This window comes from Nicotiana tomentosiformis, chromosome 4 (genome assembly GCF_000390325.3).
Source record: "Nicotiana tomentosiformis chromosome 4, ASM39032v3, whole genome shotgun sequence".
Taxonomy (NCBI): Eukaryota; Viridiplantae; Streptophyta; class Magnoliopsida; order Solanales; family Solanaceae; genus Nicotiana; species Nicotiana tomentosiformis.
In genome coordinates, this window is record NC_090815.1 from 82,195,622 (window position 1) to 82,220,671 (window position 25,050).

General features: G+C 35.3%; 1 protein-coding gene across 2 annotated transcripts; it reads left to right on the forward strand.

The window, feature by feature from the left end:
- The first annotated feature begins 37 nt into the window (after positions 1-37).
- Positions 38-16,197, forward strand: LOC104111952 (beta-galactosidase 16-like). 2 transcript variants are annotated; one of them, XM_070199908.1, is made up of 19 exons: positions 50-503; positions 3,783-3,878; positions 4,079-4,191; positions 4,285-4,351; positions 4,524-4,616; positions 4,927-5,070; positions 11,959-12,053; positions 12,175-12,283; positions 12,485-12,569; positions 12,741-12,859; positions 12,966-13,130; positions 13,271-13,452; positions 13,628-13,719; positions 13,968-14,077; positions 14,289-14,393; positions 14,548-14,649; positions 15,100-15,245; positions 15,371-15,713; positions 15,853-16,197. In XM_070199908.1, the coding sequence occupies exons 1-19, from the start codon at positions 309-311 to the stop codon at positions 15,961-15,963; spliced, it is 2,472 nt and encodes an 823-aa protein (XP_070056009.1). In that variant the 5' UTR covers positions 50-308; the 3' UTR covers positions 15,964-16,197. The 2 variants fall into 2 exon arrangements, with proteins under 2 accessions (XP_070056010.1, XP_070056009.1); XM_070199909.1 differs by lacking the exon at positions 15,853-16,197 and having other exon boundaries at positions 38-503; positions 15,475-15,670.
- The last annotated feature ends 8,853 nt before the right edge of the window (positions 16,198-25,050 follow it).

Consider the following 25,050-nt stretch of genomic DNA (forward strand, 5'->3'; position numbering starts at 1 on the left):
ATTTTTTCACAAAAATTACAAATAATTTCCTTTTTAAGAGATATAAACTACTAACAGACAGGTCACCGTTTATAATTATGTCATACTTGAAGACAAGATATCTTGCATCATTTACTTAGTAAGAACATCTTCCTCCTATCTTGCCTTCTCAATAAAATCTACCTCTCCATTTCTTTGTTCAATATCAGTCTTTGCTTCCAAGAATAACTAGTGGAGTAATTTTTTTACACAATAAATTCTTTTTTTCTTTGGGTTAGACTTTAGAGAGAGAGAGAGACTTTAATTTGTGTGTGTGTTTATCATATTGCATGGTGGAAAATAAGCGCGCGATGAGAATGCGGTGGCTATGGCGGAATTGGTTGGCAGCGACGGTGTTGGTGATGGCGGGAGCGGTGGCTGCCGGCGGAGCAAGTGTGAGTTATGACGGAAGATCGTTAATAATAGATGGGCAAAGGAAGATGTTGTTTTCTGGTTCTATTCATTATCCTCGAAGCACCCCCGATGTATGTCCATCTCTCTCTCTCTTTCAATTTTCGTCATATTACGAGCTCATGTGCATTTATCAATATATACCCACATGCATATTAAGCAGGGGTGGAATGGGGGTTGATTATTACGATAAACCGAACCCAATTATTAAAATGATATATGAGTTAATAGCAGAACTCATAAACTTAAATTTGTTGCTATGATATTAAGATGTGCGTATACTTCTGTTTCTGTACATTTAGGGCATATTTATGTGTTTGCAATATAACGGTTGTAGGAATATGGGTGCACTCTGTGAGAGAGAGAGAGAGAGAGAATACTCTCATGTCTGTTTTTCACTTCTCATATTAGTAGTTTTTGTTGAATTTTTTATTTTTGATATATGTATCACATATGATTTCCATACATTGTTGCTGATATTCATGATACTAATCATTATTTTTCAATAAAAGAAGTTAAGTACTCATCTAATTTTGTTGGCTCTTAATGACAAAAAATCGTAACTCCAATCTAAGATAGAGGTTTCAAAGTTCTACATGCATTTAGTTTAAGTTATAGGACTAACAGTGTAAAAGAAATTAGACCATTAGATCAATTTAATTGGCAGGTTATTACTCGAATTTTTAAGTCACCATATCAGGCTTGCTACGAAGATTTACCTATTGCTGTAACTAATTAATTAACTTGACTTGATGGTGTAAAAAATTTATACGCAAACAATACATCATACTATACTATAAATGTGAATACCCTAAGTCAAAATTAAAAGATAAAAATGACCATATAAAGCTAAAGCTATTTTGCCCTTCAATTGAACATTACTTCTAAAATATTGATATACAAAATTGTAAAACTACTTCATAATAAATATAACACTATCAAGAATCATAAAATAATGGAATTAACCTCTTCTACTACCTATCATTATTAGACGTTTAACTCATAACATCAACATGGATTAGAACAACATGTTAAGTGAATCTAAATTATAGTGCAAATAAAAAGACACTGCTATAATTATCTCATTATGTTCTTGGGGTTAATATAAGCCATTGTAGATACATATCAGTACTCACATCAAAACATAGCAAATATCTTATTCAGAACATCATGTATATCATACCCAAGTCGAAAATAAAGATTTGCATGGAATTAAAAAGAAATTGTTGGGGACAAAGAGAGCAGAAGCAAAAGGCCAAAACAAGAATGATGAGAGAGCATACGTAAAAAAAAATTAAAAATAATAATAATAATAATGATAATAATAATAGTGTCCATGTCAGGAGGCCAAAATTAGATCTCCCAACTAAAAGATCATAATCATACTACTGCCTCAAGCAAAAGAATTCAGAAGGCTTAATAAACCATATACCCTGGAAGAAGAGCGTAGTTGTTAATTAAGTGTGTCCCTTTAGCTTGTGGGAGTATGTCCTCAAGATGGATTTCTTATGATAAATATTATCATTCGAGTTTTGAAAATAATAGTGGATTTTATTTGAATACTTTAGTATGCATTTATTTTATTAAATATGCTCTTTTTTGTTCAATAAATATTGGGCATGTTATGATGCTCTACAAAATAGTTCATATTTCATTTTGACCTTTTCTATCAATTAATATAAAAATCACAAGTTAAAATTCAAAAATTTAAAATTTTATGTGTACTTTTAAATTCATTGTTTTGGCATGCAATTTTTCTATTACTTCTTCCGTTGTCAAGTAAGTTAGCCAAACGAGATCATTATTCATCATTTAAAAATTTTGTATGTTATTATTAAGTTTTATTTGATAACTCAAACATATTTTTTTATGTGAATTTTAAATATTATGTACTTATTAATAAAGAGTACACGCGCGACACGCGTGCCCAAAAACTCGTAGAACTTAAACTCATTAACTATGGCATTGGATTGATAATAGAAAAAAGGATAATATGTGTAAAAGCGTAAAAAAAGGGATAAGGTAGAACTCGCTAGCATTTCGTGTGTGTGTAAAGGTCCTTTTATATTTCTTCTAAGAGATCTTTAGATTCTTGGAAGAATTCATTTGTCAATGTGATAGTAAATATCATAGGGATTCTTTGAAAGAGACTCAACCGATTACTATTAAAGAATCTATATTTTTGAAACTTTGGTTGCGACATTTGAATTTCAAAGGCTTTGGAGATATCTCCAAGGAAAACATTAAAGGACATCGTATTCTAGAACTTGTCAAATGGTTTTATTATTTAACATCTTATAAGTAGAGAAAACAATTAAATTAAAAAGGATTTAAAGAAAAATTTGTAAGTTTAAATAGATTTAATTATTACCTAGTCTCTTAAATTAACCAATAACACCATTAATTTAGAATACCAGGATGGAACGAATTAGTAATTTCAATCTAAAATGTAACATCAACTATTTGATCTTTCAGAGTGTAACTTACATTTAGAAACTAATTATTTGAAGTGTACTTCTAAAAATATATAGAAATCAAGATGGCTAAAAGATTAGTAGAGAAAGGTCTGAAGGAAAAGCACGAATATCAAAGAACTTTGTCAATGCAAAAAGCCAAACGTAGGATGATATAATTGTCCCTTTCCCTACTAACAACCATAATTTTTCCTAACAAGATTTTCATGTATATAATAAGTTATAACTATCGCCGTCAATATTGTTATTTCCTTTTCCTCTTTTGTTTGTTTGGTTGCTGGATTTGCCACTTTTATGAAAAGAATCCAAAGAAAAAGAATTGTCCAACAACCATCCACGAGCTAACGATCTTTAATTAGCCCGTTTTTGAAAGTTTATTACAAATGGTTATTAAATTATTGAATATAGGTGAACATCGTCATTTTTTTTCTTTTATATAAAAATTTGAAATAACTGGTTATTACTTTTCGGATTGAGTGACTTTTGAGTGAAACAATAAAAAATAAATAATTTTTATAAAATAAAAGAAAGAAAAGTGACTTTGTTCACCTATTTTCAATAGCTTCGTTTAAGCAATGACCCTCATTTTAAAATCTCCTGCTTGAGTCATTTTTGGATTTAACTTTATATGATGCAATTTTGAAAGAAGGGTAACTAATGTGTATATCATACGATGAAAGTTATTATCTAAATACATATCTTTCATGATTAGAAGGGAAATAATGATTTTCCTCATTATATTGTATGAGGACTATTTTTGCTTTTAACTTCATATTACTTGCTCCCACATGAACTTTCAATTTGTATGGCGTTCATATTACTTGCTCCCGCGTGAACTTGCAAAATGATGACTCTATTTTTGCTTGTTCTTTATGATAGATGTGGCCATCTCTAATATCAAAAGCAAAACAAGGTGGAATAGATGTGATTGAGACCTATGTTTTTTGGAATCTTCATGAGCCTCGTCCTGGACAGGTATTTTATTGAATACACACTCTCTAGTCTCTATCTCCCAAATTTTAGTGCTTTTTTTTTTCCTTCTCAAATGAAGTTTACTTATATTCCTAAACTGAAAATAATATAGCGTACTTATTTCGTCATATACCAAAAATTCCCTTGAATTCAGAGTAGAGTTTTTCTCGTATACTGATTTCTTATTTTCAATGTGATGTCAGTATGATTTTAGTGGAAGACGTGACATAGTAGCATTCATCAAGGAAATTCAAGCACAAGGTCTATACTGTTGCCTTCGTATTGGGCCCTATATTGAGGGTGAATGGACTTATGGGTAAAAATATAAATAGGAGTAATATTTAAATTTGACTATAATTTCTTTTTCACCACAAAGGGTTTTTTAGTTATCCCTTGTTGAATTTTACAGGGGTTTCCCGTTTTGGTTACATGATGTCCCTGGCATTGTTTATCGATCTGACAATGAACCGTTTAAGGTAATAATCCATTTTTCTTCGGATAAAACTTTTGATTTGTATCGAATATATCTTTACACCTCTAAAATGCAGAATAATAATTTTATCCGTTGAATTCTCAATTAGACCACTTTGATATATTGTTTGAATTGGTAGGAACATTAATTTAATTATATTCTCTTTTACATGACAGTTATACATGCAAAACTTTACCACAAAAATAGTGAACTTGATGAAGTCGGAAGGGTTATATGCCTCACAAGGAGGTCCAATCATATTATCACAGGTTGGATACCATATATAATAATTTTAAAATCTTTATACATGGTACACTTCTAATATTTTTAATTTTTGTTGGTACACAATTGATAATTTCTTGCATGCTTCAGTTAAAGTGATTTTTTATCTTTTAAATTTCATCAAATTTGGTATATTTCTTTGTCAATTCCAAATATATCTACGGAACTCCTTTTGTGCCTGTAAACTGGTTTCAACCTTTAAATTTCTTCTAAGTAAGGTGGTCTTAATCTTTCTTTTATTTCAATTTGCTTATTTCTTTTTACAATGATGGAGATGCGCTTAATTAAACTGTGTAGATTGAGAACGAATATCAGAATATAGAAAAAGCATTCAGAGAAGAGGGGCCCCCTTATGTTCGTTGGGCAGTAAAGATGGCTGTGGAACTTCAGACTGGTGTGCCATGGGTCATGTGTAAACAAGATGATGCTCCTGATCCTATTGTAAGTATAAATACTACAAATCATCAATATATTTTAACGCATATAAATTACTTTATTTTTCATAGTACATGTAATTTGCTTTATGTGACCTGATATATAATGAAAATTTCTTATTTAAGTTATATGCATTGTCAGTGTAAAAATAATTATATCCTTTGGGGTAACTTGATAGCGTGAAGAACTCTTGGTGTATATTATACTCTTTAAAAATAAAAAGTACATGGAAGTTAAACTCATATTTTAGTTATATTCTTAGCCGTTACCCTGTCTGTGATCTTTCTGTTAGTCCCGCCAATATTGCTGTATTTGTAAATAATAATTCTGGGAAATATAAGTTATCGTAATGAAACAGTAATTAATTCGAGCCCACTGAATTTACAGTGTTTCCTTAAGGAATTTAATCCACTCCTAGTACTCAAGGTTATGGATTATTTCCTCCAAGGATAGAACGAATCACACACTGGTGTAGCGGTACTTCAAACCCCAGTGTTTCAGCGAACACAAAGTTCGGTAGCAAATCACACTTACAGTTACTTTGTTTGAAGTTAAAACAATGCAGAACAAAGGAGTAGAAACTCAGAAAATCGAATGGAAATACTGAGAGGAAGGAGTGCAATGTATAGCCAAAATTGATCGTTTTCAGTTTGGTGTGTTTTTCTTCAACAGCTGCTGCACATATTTATAGTAGTCAGCTTTGAAGATGAACGACCCTCCACCCTCCATGGTGGAGCATGCACTAGCTTGTTTGTGGAGCAAGTACTTGGCCATGGTGGGAAGAGCATCAGGCAGCTGCTATTGCAGCTGGTGGTCAATACACGAATTGGAACATATCCGTTACAAATGTGGATAATCTTACGTTAATATTTACTATTATCAAATAAATTTGGTCCAAAAAATTAATCAATCAATCGATCATTTGACCAAATTCGAAGCCGAAGCCGAAGCCGAAGCCGAAGCCGAGCCGAGCGAGCGACGACGACGGCGCGAGGCTTGCTTTCTTCTTAACTCTTTAAGAGCTACAAGAAGAGCAATTATATATATACCCACCAAAAAAAAAATTTCTCTTCCAATATGGGACAATGTCTCATTGTCAAGAGGGAGAAACTTAAAATTTTACTCAAAAATTTTATTTTTCCTCCATTTTCCATTCACCCTCATTTTAAGACTATTTCATTTTAAATAATAAAAACCTCAACAATCCCCCACATGAATGGGGAATGGCTATATCACGGAAGTATGCATGGAAAAACTGTGTGGTTTGCAAGCAAGGATTAATCGCATCTGGATAAGTAGGTTTCCCTTTGAACTTTCCGTAGTGAACTTATGTCGGATATACTCGGTCAATCGGTAGATTTGATATCTTTGAACCGTCGAACTTTGGTGTATACCTAGACAACCATAAGTCACACAACCGACCCTTAACCATCTTTGGCTCTCATTGTTGTGTTCGTTTCAGCCATGAACACCGTCTGATTTTATAAGTGCGTAGAGAACTGGCCTTACAAAGTTCTCCTTGAAGCGGCTAACACTTCACACTTACATAGGTGATTCCTAAACGTGTCATCTTGTAGATATACTATTTGATATACCCCGTATCAAATTTAGAAATTATTAAAAAGCCTTAATGCTTTATCCTTGGTACTGAACATTGTCTCATCACGAGAACGGACTAAAATTTTATTTGACAATGTTGAACCGTCATTAATGACTTTGTTTGATCTCCTTGAACCTAGATCTTGGGATCTCCAGTCTTCTAGGTAGAGTTACCGCCACAATGACTTGTTCTCGGCCATAGCCCCATTCCCCTTGATGATTTCTCAACTACCTCTCTAGTTAGGCCTTTTGTAAGTGGATCCGACATATTATTACTTGACTTTACATAGTCAATCGTGATAATTCCTCTAGAGAGTAATTGCCTAACGGTTTTATGTCTTCGTCGTATATGACGAGATTTACCGTTATACATAACGCTCCCAACCCTTCCAATTTTCGCTTGACTATCACAATGTATGCATATTGGTGCCAACGGTTTGGTCCAAAATGGAATGTCTTTCAAGAAATTCTGGAGCCATTCAATTTCTTCACCGGCTTTATCTAAGGCTATGAATTCAGCCTCCATTGTAGAGCGGGCAATACATGTTTGTTTGGACGACTTCCAAGATACCGCTCCTTCACCAATAGTGAATACATATCTACTCGTGGACTTAGAATCAGTTGAACCGGTGATCCAATTTGCATCACAGTATCCCTCAATCACCGCATGAAATTTACTGTAGTGCAAGTCAAAGTTCTGGGTATGTTCTAAATATCCCAAAACTCGTTTCATTGCTATCAATTGAGATTGGCCTGGATTGCTCGTATATCGACTCAGTTTACTTATAGCACAAGCTATATCTGGTCGTGTACAATTCATGATATACATTAAACATCCCAACACACGAGCATAATCCAATTGTGATATGCTTTGGCCTTTATTATTTGCTAATGCAAGATTCACGTCAATTGGAGTCTTTGCAACTTTAAAGCTCAAGTGCTTGAATTTTTCAAGTACTATCTTAATATAATGAGATTGTGACAATGCCAGACCTTGAGGAGTCTTATGGATCTTAATTCCCAGAATTAAATCAGCAACTCCCAAGTCTTTCATATCAAACTTGCTATTGAGCATACGCTTAGTAGCATTTATGTTGGCAATGTCATTACTCATTATCAGCATATCATCCACATATAGGCAAACAATGACTATGTGATTTGGAACATTTTTAATGTACACACATTTATCACATTCATTTATCTTAAAATCATTTGACAACATTGTTTGGTCAAATTTCGCATGCCATTGTTTGGGTGCTTGTTTTAGTCCGTAAAGAGACTTAACAAGTCTACATACCTTCTTTTCTTTACCTGAAACCACAAACCCTTCAGGTTGTTCCATGTAAATTTCTTCCTCCAACTCTCCATTTAAGAAGGCCGTCTTAACATCCATTTGATGAATTTCAAGACCATACACTGCAGCTAATGCTACTAACATCCGTATGGGCGTAATTCTTGTAACTGGAGAGTATGTATCAAAGTAGTCTAGACCTTCTCGTTGTCTATACCCTTTGACTACGAGTCTTGCCTTGAATTTATCAATAGTGCCATCATCTTTAATTTTTCTCTTAAAAATCCATTTAGAACCCAAAGGTTTATTTCCAAGAGGAAGATCAACCAATTCCCATGTATGGTTGTTCAATATGGATTCTATTTCACTATTGACTGCCTCTTTCCAAAATAATGATTCGGAAGAAGTCATAGCTTCTTTAAATGTTTGAGTCTCATTCTCCAATAAAAAAGTCATAAAATCTGGTCCAAATGAAGTAGAAGTTCTTTGACGTTTACTACGTTTTGGATCCTCCTGATTACATGTACTTTCTTTTGTTTCTTCCCGAGGTCGTTTAGATCCTTCACCAAACGACTTACATTCCTTTTTATACGGATATATATTTTCAAAGAACTCAGCATTATCTGATTCTATAACCGTATTATTATGAATGTCGGGATTTTCTGATTTATGAACCAGAAATCGATATGCTTTACTATTTGTCGCATATCATATGAAAACACAATCAACGGTTTTCGGTCCTATCTTTACCCTTTTGGGTTTAGGAACTCGCACTTTTGCCACACACCCCCACACTTTAAAATAATTCAAGTTGGGCTTCCTTCCTTTCCATTTTTCATATGGAATGGATTGTGTTTTGCTATGGGGCACTCGATTTAATATTCGATTAGCCGTAAGAATGGCTTCCCCCACAAGTTCTGTGGCAAACCAGAACTTATCAACAACGCGTTCATCATCTCCTTTAATGTGCGATTCTTTCTTTCCGCAATCTCATTAGATTGGGGCGTGTAAGGGGCTGTTGTTTGATGAATAATTCCATATTCTAAACATATTTCTTCAAAAGGAGATTCATATTCACCATCCCTATCACTTCTTATCATTTTTACTTTCTTGTTAAGTTGCGTTTCAACTTTATTTTTGTATTGCCTGAATGCGTCTATTGCTTCATCTTTACTATTCAGTAAGTAAACATAGCAATATCGAGTACCATCGTCAATAAAAGTTATGAAATACTTCTTTTCACCGCGAGATGGTATTGACTTCATATCACACATATCTGTGTGAATTAAGTCTAAAGGATTTGAATTCCTTTCAACTGACTTATAAGGATGTTTAACATACTTATATTCCACACATGTTTGACATTTTGATTTTTCGCATTCAAACTTGGCAGTACTTCCAAGTTAATTATTTTTCGCAAGGTTTTATAATTGACATGACCCAAACGTACATGCCATAAATCATTTGACTCAAGTAAGTAAGAAGAAGCTGAAATATTATTATTGTTTTCCACAACCATTACATTCAGATTGAAAAGGCCCTCGGTGAGGTAACCTTTTCCTACAAATCTTTCATTCTTACTTATGACAACCTTGTCGGATACAAAAATACACTTAAAACCGTGCTTAACAAGAAGTCCAGTAGAGACTAAATTCTTTCTCATTTTGGGAACATGAAGGGCATTGTTCAAAGTCATAACCTTGCCAGAAGTCATTTTCAGAAATATCTTCCCATATCTTTCAACTTTTGCTGTTGAAGCATTTCCCATATAAACTGTCTCTCCGGGTCCAGCAGGAGCATAAGTAGCAAAAGCTTCTCTAACTGCACAAACATGGCGAGTGGCTCCAGAATCAAACCACTACTGTTTAGGATTTCCCACCAAGTTACATTCAGAAAGTATGGCACACAAGTTATCAACATCATCATGCTTTACTACCATGTTTGCTTGACCCCTTTTCTTGTCTTTCTTCGGAGCACGACACTCCGTAGATTTGTGTCCGATTTTCCCACAGTTGTAGCAGTTTCCACTGAACCGCTTCTTTCTTGGGTTGTATTTTAGAACAGAAGCCTTCTTCCTCTTTTTGTTATCTTCAACAATATTTGCTCCCATTATTGTTGAATTTTCACGGCCTCTCTTTTCAGCAGCTTTATTGTCCTCTTCGATTCTCAACCGAACAATGAGATCTTCAAGGGACATTTCCTTTCGTTTGTGTTTAAAATAATTTTTGAAGTCCTTCCACAACGGAGACAACTTCTCAATCATTGCTGCTACTTAGAATGCTTCATTGATGACAAGACCTTCAACAAGTAGATCATGAATAATCACTTGCAATTCCTGGACTTGGATAATAACAGACTTGCTATCTACCATTTTGTAGTCCAAAAATTTTACGGCAACGAATTTCTTCATCCCTACATCTTCAGTTTTATATTTCTTCTCAAGCGCATTCCACAATTCTTTTGACGTCTCCATGCCACTGTATACATTATACAGATTATCTTCCAGTCCGCTAAGAATATAATTCTTGCATAAAAAATCAGAATGCTTCCACGCTTCAATCACGACAAAGCGTTCATTCTCTGAAGTTTTATCTGGCAGATCAGGAACATCTTCCTTGATGAACTTCTGTAGACATAACGTAGTTAAGTAGAAGAACATCTTCTGCTGCCAGCGCTTGAAATCAATCCCAAAAATTTTTTCGGGTTTTTCTGCCGGTGCCAATGCCGGTGTTTGGCTTGTCGATGCGTTGGCAGTCACCGTCGGAACAGCTTGGTTTTCGCTTTCAGTCGTCATTTTTTCTGTAAAAGAATGACACAAACAAACGTTTAATAAACGTTTTCAAACTGGAGTAAAAATCACGTAAATTTTAATCTCCAACAAAACGCCACGAAGGCTTTACTCTCCAAAACGGGAGTACACAAAATCACAAAGGTTTTAGTTTGCAGAATAATAAGAATAACACAAATACAGAAATAAATATTAAATTCCTTAAGATTGTTAGTCCCGCCAATATTGCTGTATTTGTAAATAATAATTCTGGGAAATATAAGTTATCGTAATGAAACAGTAATTAATTCGAGCCCACTGAATTCACAGTGTTTCCTTAAGGAATTTAATCCCCTCCTAGTACCCAGGGTTATGGATTATTTCCTCCCAGGATAGAACGAATCACACACTGGTGTAGCGGTACTTCAAACCCCAGTGTTTCAGCGAACACAAAGTTTGGTAGCAAATCACACTTACAGTTGCTTTATTTGAAGTTAAAATAATGCAGAACAAAGGAGTAGAAACTCAGAAAATCATATGGAAATGCTAAGAGGAAGGAGTGCAATGTATAGCCAAAGTTGAGCGTTTTCAGTTTGGTGTGTTTTTCTTCAACAGCTGCTGCACATATTTATAGCAGTCAGCTTTGAAGATGAACGACCCTCCACCCTCCATGGTGGAGCATGCACTAGCTTGTTTGTGGGCGGCTGCTATTGCAGCTGGTGGTCAATACACGGATTGGAACATATCCGTTATAAATGCGGATAATCTTACGTTAATATTTACTATTAACAAATAAATTTGGTCCAAAAAATTAATCAATCAATCATTTGACCGAAGCCGAAGCCGAGCGAGCGACGACGACGACGGCGCGAGGCTTGCTTTCTTCTTAACTCTTTAAGAGCTACAAGAAGAGCAATTATATATATACCCGCCAAAAATCTTTTCCTCTTCCAATATGGGACAATGTCTCATTGTCAAGAGGGGGAAACTTAAAATTTTACTCAAAAATTTTATTTTTCCTCCATTTCCCATTCACCCTCATTTTAAGACTATTTCATCTTAAATAACAAAAACCTCAACACTTTCTTCACTCTTTCTTATCAAGCTGTACTACTATACTGTTATTAAATCAGGAAAAGATGTTTTAGATAGTAATGGCATATTTTTGCTACATTAATTTCATTCCTAGAATTGGTTCACGTGTTTGGAGCACTAAAATTAACCATGTTCTCTACAGATTAACACATGCAATGGAATGAAATGTGGAGAAACATTTAAAGGGCCAAATTCACCAAATAAGCCGTCACTCTGGACAGAGAACTGGACAAGCTTGTGAGACTTCATTATCCAACTCTACAAAATAAGGACTCTGCTTTCAGAATTTTTATTCATAAGTCATAACTAACACTTGCTGAAATTAATTAAGTTTCTTATTTTATATTTTTATTTGTAGCTACCAAGTGTATGGTCAGAATGTAACACTTAGATCAGCACAAGACATTGCCTTTCAAGTTGCTCTGTTCATCGCAAGGAAGAATGGAACGTACATAAACTATTACATGGTAAATTCAACAAATTAAGTATTCCATCTTATCTTATTTTATTTATATTTTCGTCTATTTTAGAGGGAAATTAGGTTTTACTACCTTTTTTTTTATAGTGGGAAGATACTCCTGAAATGCCTAGTGACCTATAATTTTAGTAACTAAAAATAGAGCTAATATTTCATTGGACTCTCAAATCTTTATTGGCTTCACTATCAGTATCATGGAGGAACCAATTTTGGCAGGACTGCTGCAGAATTTATGATAACAAGTTATTATGATCAAGCTCCACTTGATGAGTATGGTAAGTTATCCTAACATCCATCTTTTTGGATTCAAGTTATACTAGTAACAACCTTTACACTATAAGTGAATTTTAACATGTGATAACAGGTAAGTAAATCATTTTTATCAGGTTACATATTAATATTAATGTACATCATAGAGATTTACTTTAATTTACACGGTCAATCAGGTTTAATTAGAGAACCAAAATGGGGTCATCTGAAAGAATTACATGCAGCAGTGAAGTTATGCTCGGAAGCCATACTTTCTAGTTTTCCCACCTTGCTATCTTTTGGTCAACTACAGGAGGTATAGGCACAAGAGGCTATTTTACAAGAATTTACAGAGCCATGAATCTAATACTCAATGGCAAACTGTACCAACACTTAATAATTGGCAATGCTCAAACTTGCAGGCATATGTATTCAGTGGAGATTCAGGAGCTTGCGCAGCATTCCTGGTCAACACAGATAGTAGAACAAGTGCAACAGTGCGATTCCAAAATTTGACATATCAATTACCTCCAAAATCTATAAGCATCTTACCTGATTGCAAGGTTGTGGCCTTCAATACAGCCAAGGTATATATGTTCATTTTTCAACATCGGATCCTTTCTACTTGTTTCATTTTAATTATAGTGGTGTTTAACTGAACACTTAAGAAATGTTCTGTTCTGTACTAGTAAATCATGGCATGTACATATTCATGTGTGATATATAGGTGAGTACTCAATTTAACACAAGAACTTCGAGGCCAGTGGTCAAGTTTAATTCAGCTGAGAAATGGGAACAATTCCAAGAGGTTATTCCGCAATTTGATGCAACCGCACTGAGATCACAAACATTACTGGAGCAAACAAATACTACAAAAGATGCCTCCGATTATCTTTGGTATACTGCCAGGTAATTAAACTCCAAACACTCCGTAGTATGTCACATAACTTACAGAAACTGGACTGCTTTTAATACCAAATTAACGAAAAATTGTAATGCATATACATAACGAGAACTGCAACCAAACTCTTCTAATTTGTTACTAGTATTTATCTTCTAACATATGCCAAAATTTATGTGTTAGTTTCGAGCAGGATTCCCAGGAGCATCAGGCTAGACTAAGTGTGAAGTCCTTAGGCCATGTTTTACATGCTTTTGTGAATGGAGCTCTTGTGGGTGAGCTGTTCTGTTAATTTGCAGCATAATAATGAAGTTGGTGTTTACTTATCTAAGATATAACGACCTAAATAGGGTTCACTTTATGGGTATGAAGAGAATCGTCAATCCATTGAATCTTCTAATATCAATAGGTTGATTGTTTCGCTTAGTGCATTCCATTTAAGGATAAATTTATTAACTAGCAAAGTACAATTGGATGAAATCATTCATAATTTTAATTTTTTTGTTGTCTCCTCTTTTTGTAGGGTCTGCTCATGGACAATTTAGAAATACATCATTTACACTAGAAAGCACGGTTGCTCTAAATAAAGGGACAAACCAAATCTCATTACTGAGTGCAACGGTTGGCTTACCGGTTTGTACTTAATCCTGCATTTTTTATTTTTTCTTTAAGTTTTCCTGGATTAAGATTAAGTATAAAGATCACTCTCTATACCTGAATACATTGTCAATTACAGTTTAACTTTCTTACAATTGTGTGTTGTTAATTAGTATTAACTATTGCTTAAGAACTTATTTTTTCTAATTGCAGTTCTTAGATATACTACTATTCTTTTAATATGCAGGATTCAGGAGCATTTCTTGAGCGCAGGTCTCTCGGTGTACGTTCAGTGATTATTCAAAACAGCCGAGGGGTCAAAAATTTCACTGTTTCCCCCTGGGGTTATCAGGTAATATCTACTAGCTCCAGCTAATTTTTCCCATCCAATAATTTTTTAAAACAGAAAATCTTTGGTTTTAACTTTCAAGTTAAGCATAATTATATATTTAGAGAGCAGAATTGTTATATGTTAAGCTTACGTCTTTTCGAAATGGTGTTTTAAGGTTGGACTGTTAGGTGAAAAGTTACAAATTTACACATATGAAGGATCGAAGAATGCTAATTGGAGCAGCTTAGACTCTTCTCAACAGCTCACATGGTACAAGGTAAGAATATGGATCCTTTATATAAATTGTATAGTAGGCTCTTCGGACCTATTGTATGTAACTTTACATATTATTTTTGCGAGGTTGTTTCTGCGCCTTAAACCTGTCACGTCCTGATCATACTTTGTCAACTTTTACCGCTACACAAGGCTCTTTTACTACCTCAAGTTTTAGAAATTTATTGTTTATCAATTACGTTATTGTTAGGATTAATCTTTATAAACTGGAGGTTATAAGTACTCATGTAATGGTTGATTTAGGATATCATTGTCTGTAACCCCTTAGTCAGCATTTGATCTTTTCTCTCTAAATCTATTTCTTTATTTTTTTCAAAAATATTCGTCTTGTCCTGCATCACCTAGTCTAAAATTCTGATATTTATCTGTAGTAAACCTTATATTTGCCTGTTATTTTAGTCGACCAATAATTCAGTCAACTGCAATTGTTCAGTCCACTTTCAGTGCACCCAAGGGGAAAGGTCCAATTGCTCTAAATCTTGGGTCCATGGGGAAAGGTGAAGCTTGGGTTAATGGCCAAAGTATCGGCAGATATTGGGTCTCATTTCACACATCTGCAGGTCTTCCTTCACAAACTTGGTACGTTATTATTACATTAATTTAGTTAAATGTCTTAGTTATATACAAAATTTCAATTTTATGCGTGTGAGCAAGAGGACAGTGCCGTATAAATTAATAATGTTCAAGTGTGTATTTGTACGTAGGTACAATGTTCCAAGGTCATTTCTCAAACCTAGAAATAACCTATTAGTTGTATTTGAGGAAGAAATGGGCAATACTGTTAACATCACTGTCGACGCAATTTCAGTCACAAAGGTATGCGCGCACGTCACGGATTCGAATCCACCACCAGTAATTTCTTGGAGAAAGTCCGACAAACTTAGTGAAAGGCACCCTGGTAGAAGACCTAAAGTGTACCTTAATTGTCCTCCGAGAAGCAATATTTCCAAAATTTTGTTTGCAAGCTTTGGAAATCCTTATGGTAATTGTGAAGATTATGCCGCCGGGTTATGCCACTCCTCCAACTCTAAAGCCATTGTCGAAAAGGTATACTTATAAGTATAGTTTTCGTAATTAATTTTGGTCTAAAATAAGTATCGCTTTAGAAAATCAAGAAAGCATTAGTTACTTATCTACCCTTACTTCAATGAATAATAACACAAGTTTTACTATATGAATTTTTCAGGCTTGTTTAGGGAAGACGAAATGCACTATTGCTCAGTCATATAAGAAATTCGGCGGTGATCCGTGTCCTGGAGTTCATAAGTCTCTGCTGGTTGATGTTCAGTGCGAATGAACATCAACCAGCAGAATTATAGGGATGTATAGGTGCATTCATTTAATTATAAATGTACATCCGTATAACTATAAGGTGAATTTCTATAGACGAAAGGTCACAAATATGTTAGAAATTAGAATATATCAGCTAATCAAATAGGCTTTTGGAAGATCAATTCCTCAACAACCATAGAAATTAAATGCTATGTAGTTCCAAGATTAATGTTGTTTTTATCATATGAACTTTTGTTCATTTCTTTGTATGGGATCTGCAATTAGCAATCTGCAACTTTTGCTTAAATATGTCACGATCCAAATTCCACCGTAAGGGTCGTGATGACACCTAGTCTCGAAAATTAGGTAATTAAGTCGATCACCTATCAACATTTAAATCAAAAAACATGATAGAATATAGCAGAGTTTAACATAAATACGGAAATAAAGGTGATACAAGCAAAAACGACAATAATCACAAACATATCCCTAGATCTAGGTAGTGCAGAGTCACATGCTCTAAATAAATACATAAAAATATCTCAAAACAATGTACTGTTCGGATAGAGAGTTGACAGCATAAATATAAGGAAAGGACTCCAAGGGACTGCGACGATCAAAGCAGCTCTACCTTGAATCCTCACGAGCAAAGAAGCTCTTACTGCCTGGGTACGCTACCTCCAACACATGTATCTGCACAAAAATATGCAGAAGTGTAGAATGAGTACACCACAGTCAGTATCCAGTAAGTATCAAGACTAACCTCGGTGAATTAATGACGAGGTTCAAGTAATGAGATACTCACCAGTCAAAATAACTTGTGCAATAAATCAAAGACTAACAACAAAAGTGTAGCAGAAATACAATAGCAATAACCTCATCAGAATAAGTGATAACAGTTCAATACAAGTAAAGGCTCAGTTTCAACAACAAGTTATCACAAAGAAACTCACCCAAATAGCACATCGTGCCCACATTTTTATCACAACAACAATAGTCACCCGTATCACTCCGCCCTAACAAAGTCACAATAGCCATCCATATCACTCCGCCCTGACAATAATACAATAGTCACCGTATCGCACCACCCTGACAATATCACAATAGCCACCCGTATTACTCTGTCCAGATAATATCACAATAACCACACGTATTACTCTGCCCAAATAATATCATAATAGCCACTCGTATCGCTCTGCCCAAATAATATCACAATAGCCACTTGTATCGCTCTGCCCATACAATATCACAATAGTCATCCGTATCGCTCCATCCATACAATATCACAATAGCCACTCGTATCGCTCCATACAATCAACAACAGCGAAATGTCACCCTTATACACCGCAAAATAATAATCAATCCACATAATATGTTCATATATGCCACAATATCACAAAATAATAATACCAAAGTTTTATCAAGATATAAGCTCACAGCTTTCAACAAGGTACTCAAGGACATGACAATAACATAAAAGTGTAGAGGGATGCTCAACAAATAAAAGCATGACTATGGCTAAGTCAAATATAGCGATCACGATCATGTAGTCACAAAGTGGTTTAAGCATATTTCATATACAATCATATTAATAGCCTAAGAATTATTCTGGTTGCAAACCACACATAGCACCCGTGTAGAAGCTCATCACCTCATGTACACATCGCTTTACACATAACACGAATAAGCAATCAAGGCTAAATCCTAAGGGGTATTCCCCCACACAAGGTTAGAAAAGATACTTACCTCAAACAAACCAAATCATTACTCCTAAAATCCCTTCCCGCGTGAATCAACCTCTAGATGGCTCGAATCTAGCCAAACTAACTTAATAACATCAATAAAAGCCATAGGAAACAACCCTAAACAATAAAGTTTCGATCTTGAACAAAAATCAAAAAGTCAAATTAAAAAATCAACCCAGACCCGCCTCTCGGAACCCTATAAAATTCACAAATTCCAAACACATATTTGAATACGAGTCCATCCATACAAGTTTCATCCAAATCCGACTCTGAATCAGGGTTTAAATCCCCATTTTTTTATTTTGGAAAAGTTTTGCTAAAATCTCCAATTTCTCTCACTTAGATTCATCAATTAAATACTAAAAATAAGGATGGAATCGTGAATAGTAACCAAATCCGAGTCAAGAATACTTACCCAAATCTAAATCGTGAAATTTTCCTCAAACGTTTCCTAAAATCAATCTCCCAATCTCAAAATATGATAAAATAACTAAAACCCTCGAAATGAAATTATATAGGTCTGCCCAGGAGTTCCCTTCGCGATCGTGGGACCTACTTCGCGATTGCGAAGAACAAATCAAACACTGGCCAAAATCCTCCTTCACGAATGCGGTATGGCACCCGCAAACCCACACCTTCACTGGCTTATGCGAACGCGGTCTCCCACACGCGAACATGAAGGTCAACAATTGGGCACCCCCATCCAACTCTCCCTCTACGCAAACGTGACGCACAGGATGCGAACGTGATGACCACATCCTTCCAAGCTCCACAAACACGATAGCCTCATCGCGAACGCGAAGGGAAAATCACCAGCCACCCAAATCACACTCCGCAATCGTGATGCTTCATCTACGATCACGATGAACACCAAAACATCAGAAAATCAACATCTCCGAAACAAACAAAAAATGTGTGAAACCCATCCGAAACACACCTGAGGCCATCGGGACCCCGTCCAATCACATCAACCAGGCCCAAAATATAACACGGACCTATTCAAGGTTCAAATCATACAAAATAACATCAAAACCACGAATCGCACCTTAATTCAAGCTTAATGAACTAATCCAAATTTTTAAAATTGAAAACTTACGTCGAACATGTCTAAACAACACCGAATGACATCAAATTTTACACACAAGTCATACATCATCATACAAACCTATTCCAAGGCTTGGAATCCCAAATAGAAATCAATAACTACAAAGCCAACTATAGGTCAAACTTATTAACTCTCCAAGCCATCAAACTTCTAACTTCTGCCAATTAGAGTCAAATCAACATAGGAACTTTCGAATCCGAACATACGCGTAAGTCCAAAATCATCATTCGAACCCAACGAAATCATGAAAACTCCGATCCGAGGTCAAATACACCAAAATCAAACTTGGTCAGCACTTGTAACGTAAGCTTCCAAATTAGGAACTAAGTGTTCCAAATCATTCTGAAATCTTCCTAGAACCAAACCAACCATGCAAACAAGCCGTAATATATCATATGAAGTTGTTCAAGACCTCAAACTACCGAACAAAATGCCAAAACTCGAAATCATTGGTCAGGTCGTTATATTCTCCCTCGCTTAAACATACGTTCGCACTCAAACATGCCAAGGGTCATTTCAAAGCCATCAAATCACTGTATAAACTTACCGTACACATACTCACGGGTGAACCCACATCACCTCAATCCATATAAGCTCGCCATCACAAACTAATTGAAGATCCTTTCTTCAACCTTAGTCCATAAAGCTTAGAACCTAATCTCCAAGATCCGAAATTCATTATAATACCCGGACCTTGCAGCTATACACAATATAAGTCTAAACAAGCTGCATCAAGCCATAACCATATTCCAAGATACAATTGTCACACCCCATTTCTACCCAAAAAAGATAATGTGTGTTGATTGTGAGTTAAAGAGTTTTTTCAATTAAAGTAACATATTTAAGAAATTCTTTCACTGGTTCTCTCTTCTCTCCCGCACACTCATCACATACTATTTCCCAACTTCATTTCAACTTAACCAAGAAGAAAAGTATTACTATCAGTTATTTTTAGCACTAAGAGAAAAATTAAAATAACAAAACCACAAATACATAAAACCAAGGCAAAGGAAACTAAACTCTACATAATAATTCTAAAAGATATTTCTTTTCCTTAACTAGATACACTTAGCATAATGTTATTTGAGCTACACATGTAAAGAAAAATGGAAGATCAACCAAATATTACAGATGTACATGCTGAAATATGACTATATGAATAACATGCTAAACATTCATTTATTCCAGTAAAGCACATCAAGCGTATCCATAGAGCTGAAAAAGAGCCATATCCTCATTGATTGAATATAAAAATTTGCATTGCAAAGTTTAAGAAAATATCTGGATTGCAGAAAATAAATACAGCAGTGAAGAAATTGAGCTCAGCAGGAAAACAAAAACAGCATCAAACACAGGCAGAAAACAGCAGCAGTTTTATTTTTAAACAGCCCGAAAACCTTAGAAGAAACCCAGAACCAACTCTAAAGAAGACTTATACTTTTCTAAAAGTTTTCACTCTAAAATTTACTCACAAAGCTCACCATTTCAACTTACTAAATGGTGCTTTAGTTGCTGATTTTTTACTCTCCAAGTTGTATTTTTAGGGTGTAAAGACTGTCCAACAAATGTGTGATCAGTGTGTGTTCCTTTTCAGTGAGTAAGGATCTCTATTCTAAGTGTAAGAGAGTCTCTTTTTATAGGAGAAAAACAGCCCTTTCAATAGGCAAATAAAGTCAGATTTTTGGACAGATTTTGTTTCACCAAAAATATGTCCAAAAGACTGACTTTGTGTGCTAAACACTGTTCAAGGTCTGTCCCAAAGGTGAAAGGACAGCCTGAAAATTTGTTGTGTCAGAAGCAAGGAAAAAAAATGTCCTTTCAGCCACCCTTCTAGTAAAAGTAATATACTATTACCTTATTTTGTGATAAAATAAACTAAACTTCAGATTTTAACCATCAACAACAAACTACTTGCTCAACACAAATCAAACTTGGACAACTATGAACTGACAAAGCATAGACGAGACTAAAAACGTAATTGAACTAAGTATTCAAACCAACTTGATGGGAATGAATTCGATTTGTGCAAACTAATTACTAAACAAACAACTAAATTCAAAAACTAATGCTCAAAACAGAACGAGCATCGTTAACAATCGGACAACGACTAGATGCTAGAACGAAATGAGAGATAACTAATACACTAAAGATCGGACAACGACTAACCACTAATCGGACAAAAAAAATGCACGTTTCTTTCGGGTAGATGCTAGAACGAAATGAGTTTCAGCATCTCGCCAAAAGAAACGAGTGTCTTTGGGTCGAAAAATAGCTAAGATGGGGGTTCAGGGCATTTTGGGTGGTGAGGCAGTGGAGCCTCGGCAGCAGTGAGGAGCGGGGCGGCGGCGACGGGGATTTTGGGGGTGAAATGGGTAGGAAAAGATAGGTCTCGTGGAGCTCTATCCAATCATGTATGTGTTGTAGGGTGGTGTTGGCCGGAACTTCAAGAATTTGGACCAAAAAGTAGCGGCTAAAGTTTCCTAGATCTAAAATTCAAGGAGTTTGAGGGGTTTTTGAAGGAATTGGTTTGGAGATATGGGAAGAGAAGGTTGTGGAGATTACATGGTGTTAATTTGGAGGTGTTTGGAGGTAATCCGCCACCGGTGGGTGATTTCTGGCGGCGACGGAGAGAAGAGAGAGAGAGAAGAGAGAAAGAGTTGTGGGGGGAAATGAGGGAATTTTTCAGATTTTTGAGGCTTTAAATACCTCTTGAGAGATCAAATATGGATCATTAGATCAAGGGGTGATCAATGGGTGAGATTTGATCTTGGGTCACTTAATGAAACGACGTAGTTTTGAGGCAAAACTACGTCGTTTCAGACCCTTTCAAGGGTAGCCCCTTATCTTGCACTTTTGGACACTTTCTCTTTCAAATTTGGCTCAATTTCTTTCTTAATCCTACTTATTAAATTAAATTTACACAAATCAATAAATTAATTAAGTAACTTATTCAAATAATCAATTAACTAGATTAATTCACCAATTGAATAGTTAGTTAATTCCTAAAATGCACAAATAAAGAAAGAACTATTTTTTGGTATTTTTATGATAGAAAATATGCAATCAAAGACACAAAAATTGGGGAAAATAATTAAAGCAACAAAACACTAATGACTTTAGGAGGTGTTAAAACAATACAAAAATTAGGTATTCACAACAATCACACGATATACCACATAACCAACGCACTCATAGTAATATCTTCCATCATAATAGCTACCCATTACTAAACCCGGTACTAGTAACAAACTTTATATCAAATAACAACCATGTTCCAAATATTCACAACACCGCTAATGATGTAAGAAACATATGGAAACTCATAACCACTCATCCAATCAACAATTCGCGGAGTTCTCTCGCCCGACCAGGACTATTTCCAAACTCTAAACTAATTAATGACATTATTATCTAAACATACCTTATCCAAGGTCGATCATACTAAGTCTAGGTCCAATGATTTCATCTTACCTAGTATAAGTTATTCAACTGACGAGTCACACCAAATGCCATCTAGTCACATACGACGCAATTCGTGCACCTAACAAGTAACAACTCGAATATAACTAAAGATGAAAGGAGAACCAAATGAGAGAACCACTCTACGAGCCCCACAAATACCACCACAAAGCACAACACTATGAACCCATCTCACAAGGGAGAAGTAAAGCACACGAAGTCAGCACGAAGAATCATGACCTATCACGACCCCGTTGCAACACGTAGCCCGATCCAAACACACCGCAAGTCTCGGCACTATCCAATACAAGCCCCAAGTTCTACCCATACGCAAATCCGAAAATATTTAAACACCACATATACATCTTGAACTCATTATAACCTTCTCAAGAGTCGCTCACCTCTCTCCAATATCCAATGCATAGCCAATACGCACCGAACAACCCGCGCTCCACCAGTACATGAATATAAAAAAGAAGCAACCAAGTGATTTCTTTCCTTGCACACTACATCCACAACGGGTATCAAACCCGAATTATCTCATGACCCTTACATACCCATAAAGTGTAGTACATCATACATCCAACCGATCTCTTGTTCAAAATCATCCTAGAAATCATCATTTTCAAGTCATAGCTAATTCACAAGTGTCCTTTGATAAGTTGGTATTTTCCCAACTTCTCTTATGCCTTTTAATAGAGTTATGCCCCCGTTAATGTGATTAATGGACTAATTATATTTTGAATGATATGATTGCAGGTCGTGGAGTTGGGTGAGAATTAAGATATTGAAAATCATTAAATTCATGTAAGAAAATCATCAAATTCAGGCCAAAACTATAGAAGAAAACAAAAGAAGCAAAAGTCCATCTTGTGTGGGCCACGCATTTGGAGAACTTGGAGGTTGGAAGTTTAAGTTCTGGAAGTGGCCACGCATCCTGCGTTGTCCACACATCTTGGCCACGGATTGAGAGATAAAGGAATAGAGTATTGGGCCATGCATCCTATGTGGACCACACTACTTGACCACACAAGACCCGACGATTATAATTTTATCAGCTTTTTAGAAGAGTATAAATATATTTTTTAGGTCTTTTTTGACAACTTTTGACAGAGAGGAATGTTGTACGAGCAACTGTGAGTTTTCCAAAGGGTTAACAAGTGACATCACGGTTTCTCAATCTTCTTCTTCGCATCAATGACTGGATTAAAAGATAATTTGATTATTTCTTCTATTGTCATGTCTAGCTAAACTCATTAGCTAGGGTTATGAATTTGGAGCAGTGTTATGACTATGTGTTATTAATATCGATTTGTCTTTGAGTAAATATTACGTTACTAATTGCTCCATACTTTATTGTATGATTTGGTGGTTGTAAACACTAGATTCTAACTTGGAAAAGTAGAAACAAGTTTAGTACAAATCTTGTATCATAGAATTTGGTAGATTACCGAATTAATATAATCTCAATTAATGAAATCAAACTAGGAATAGGGAGATTCTTACTTGGGAATTAACAATTTAATTGCATACAGCTCTAAAATAGCTTCGAAAGGCATTTGTGAGTAAAAACTTTTAGTGTTAGAAATTACTAAGTTGGTATTATTGATATTGTTGTCACAACACATGTTTGATTGATTGGAATTGAATACATCCATACCCATATCATAGCATACATAAAGGAGGAGAAACCCTAGTGCTTTCTCTTATTGATTACTACTTTCTATTTATTTTCGCATTCTAAGTGTTTCATTAAATTTCGTAGTCATAATTTTAGAAGTAATTACAGAAAATCAATCTTTTATTTGAATATTACTTTAAGTTCATTGAATTCACATACTCTTTGACATTCTAGAACACATTATACTTCTCGTGGGATCGACCCCAACCTTGTTGGGTTTATTATTGCAATAAACCATACTACTTTCAATTTGAGAGTAGGATTGGACGAGACCAATTTTTAGCGTCATTGCCGGGGAGTACGGTGTTCTTGTGTTACCGTGTTATTGTGTGTTCATTCGAGTTCTTATATTTTCTTCGTTGTTACTTTGATCCGTTTACTTTTGGTGTAGATTGTGAGGGCAGGAGACGATCTTGGCGCTTTGCCTTTAGGTCCAATCGGGGAAGCACCTCGTGCACACCGACCAGCAAATCGAAACCAACAGAACGAACAAGTTTCACCACTTCAACAATAGGTTCCATAGGCACCTTGAGCACAATAAGCTCTACCATAAGCGATGCGAAATTGAGGATATGCTAGTGCGATTGTACCATCAAGGATAAGGGTGGAGTACCTTAACAATCACTAGTGTTATGATTAACATGCTTCAATATAGAGAAAATTTCATAGGAGACCACGATCAAAATGCCAACAAATATCTCAAGCACTTTATCGATGTATGCCAAATGAACAAGCAACCAAATGTCTTGGATGAAGTAGCACAATTGAGGTTATTTCTGTTCTCATTGAGAGAGAAAGCTTTAGATTGGTTGAAGAGATTGCCAAATCATTCAATTCACTCATGGGACGAACATGTGAAGAAGTTCTTGGGCAAATATTTCCCACCGGGGAGAATGGCCATATTTAGAGATGAAATTTTGGGGTTTAGATAACATCCCACAGAGGCATTACATGAAATATGGGAGAGATATCGTGGAATGGTTAAGGAATGTCTAAATAACGACATGACTAACAGCATGCTCCTTCAATCATTCTACCATAGTCTTAATACCACTAATCAGACCTATGTAAACTAATTAGCGGGGGGAAATTTTATGAACAAGACGAATCAATAAGCTGAAG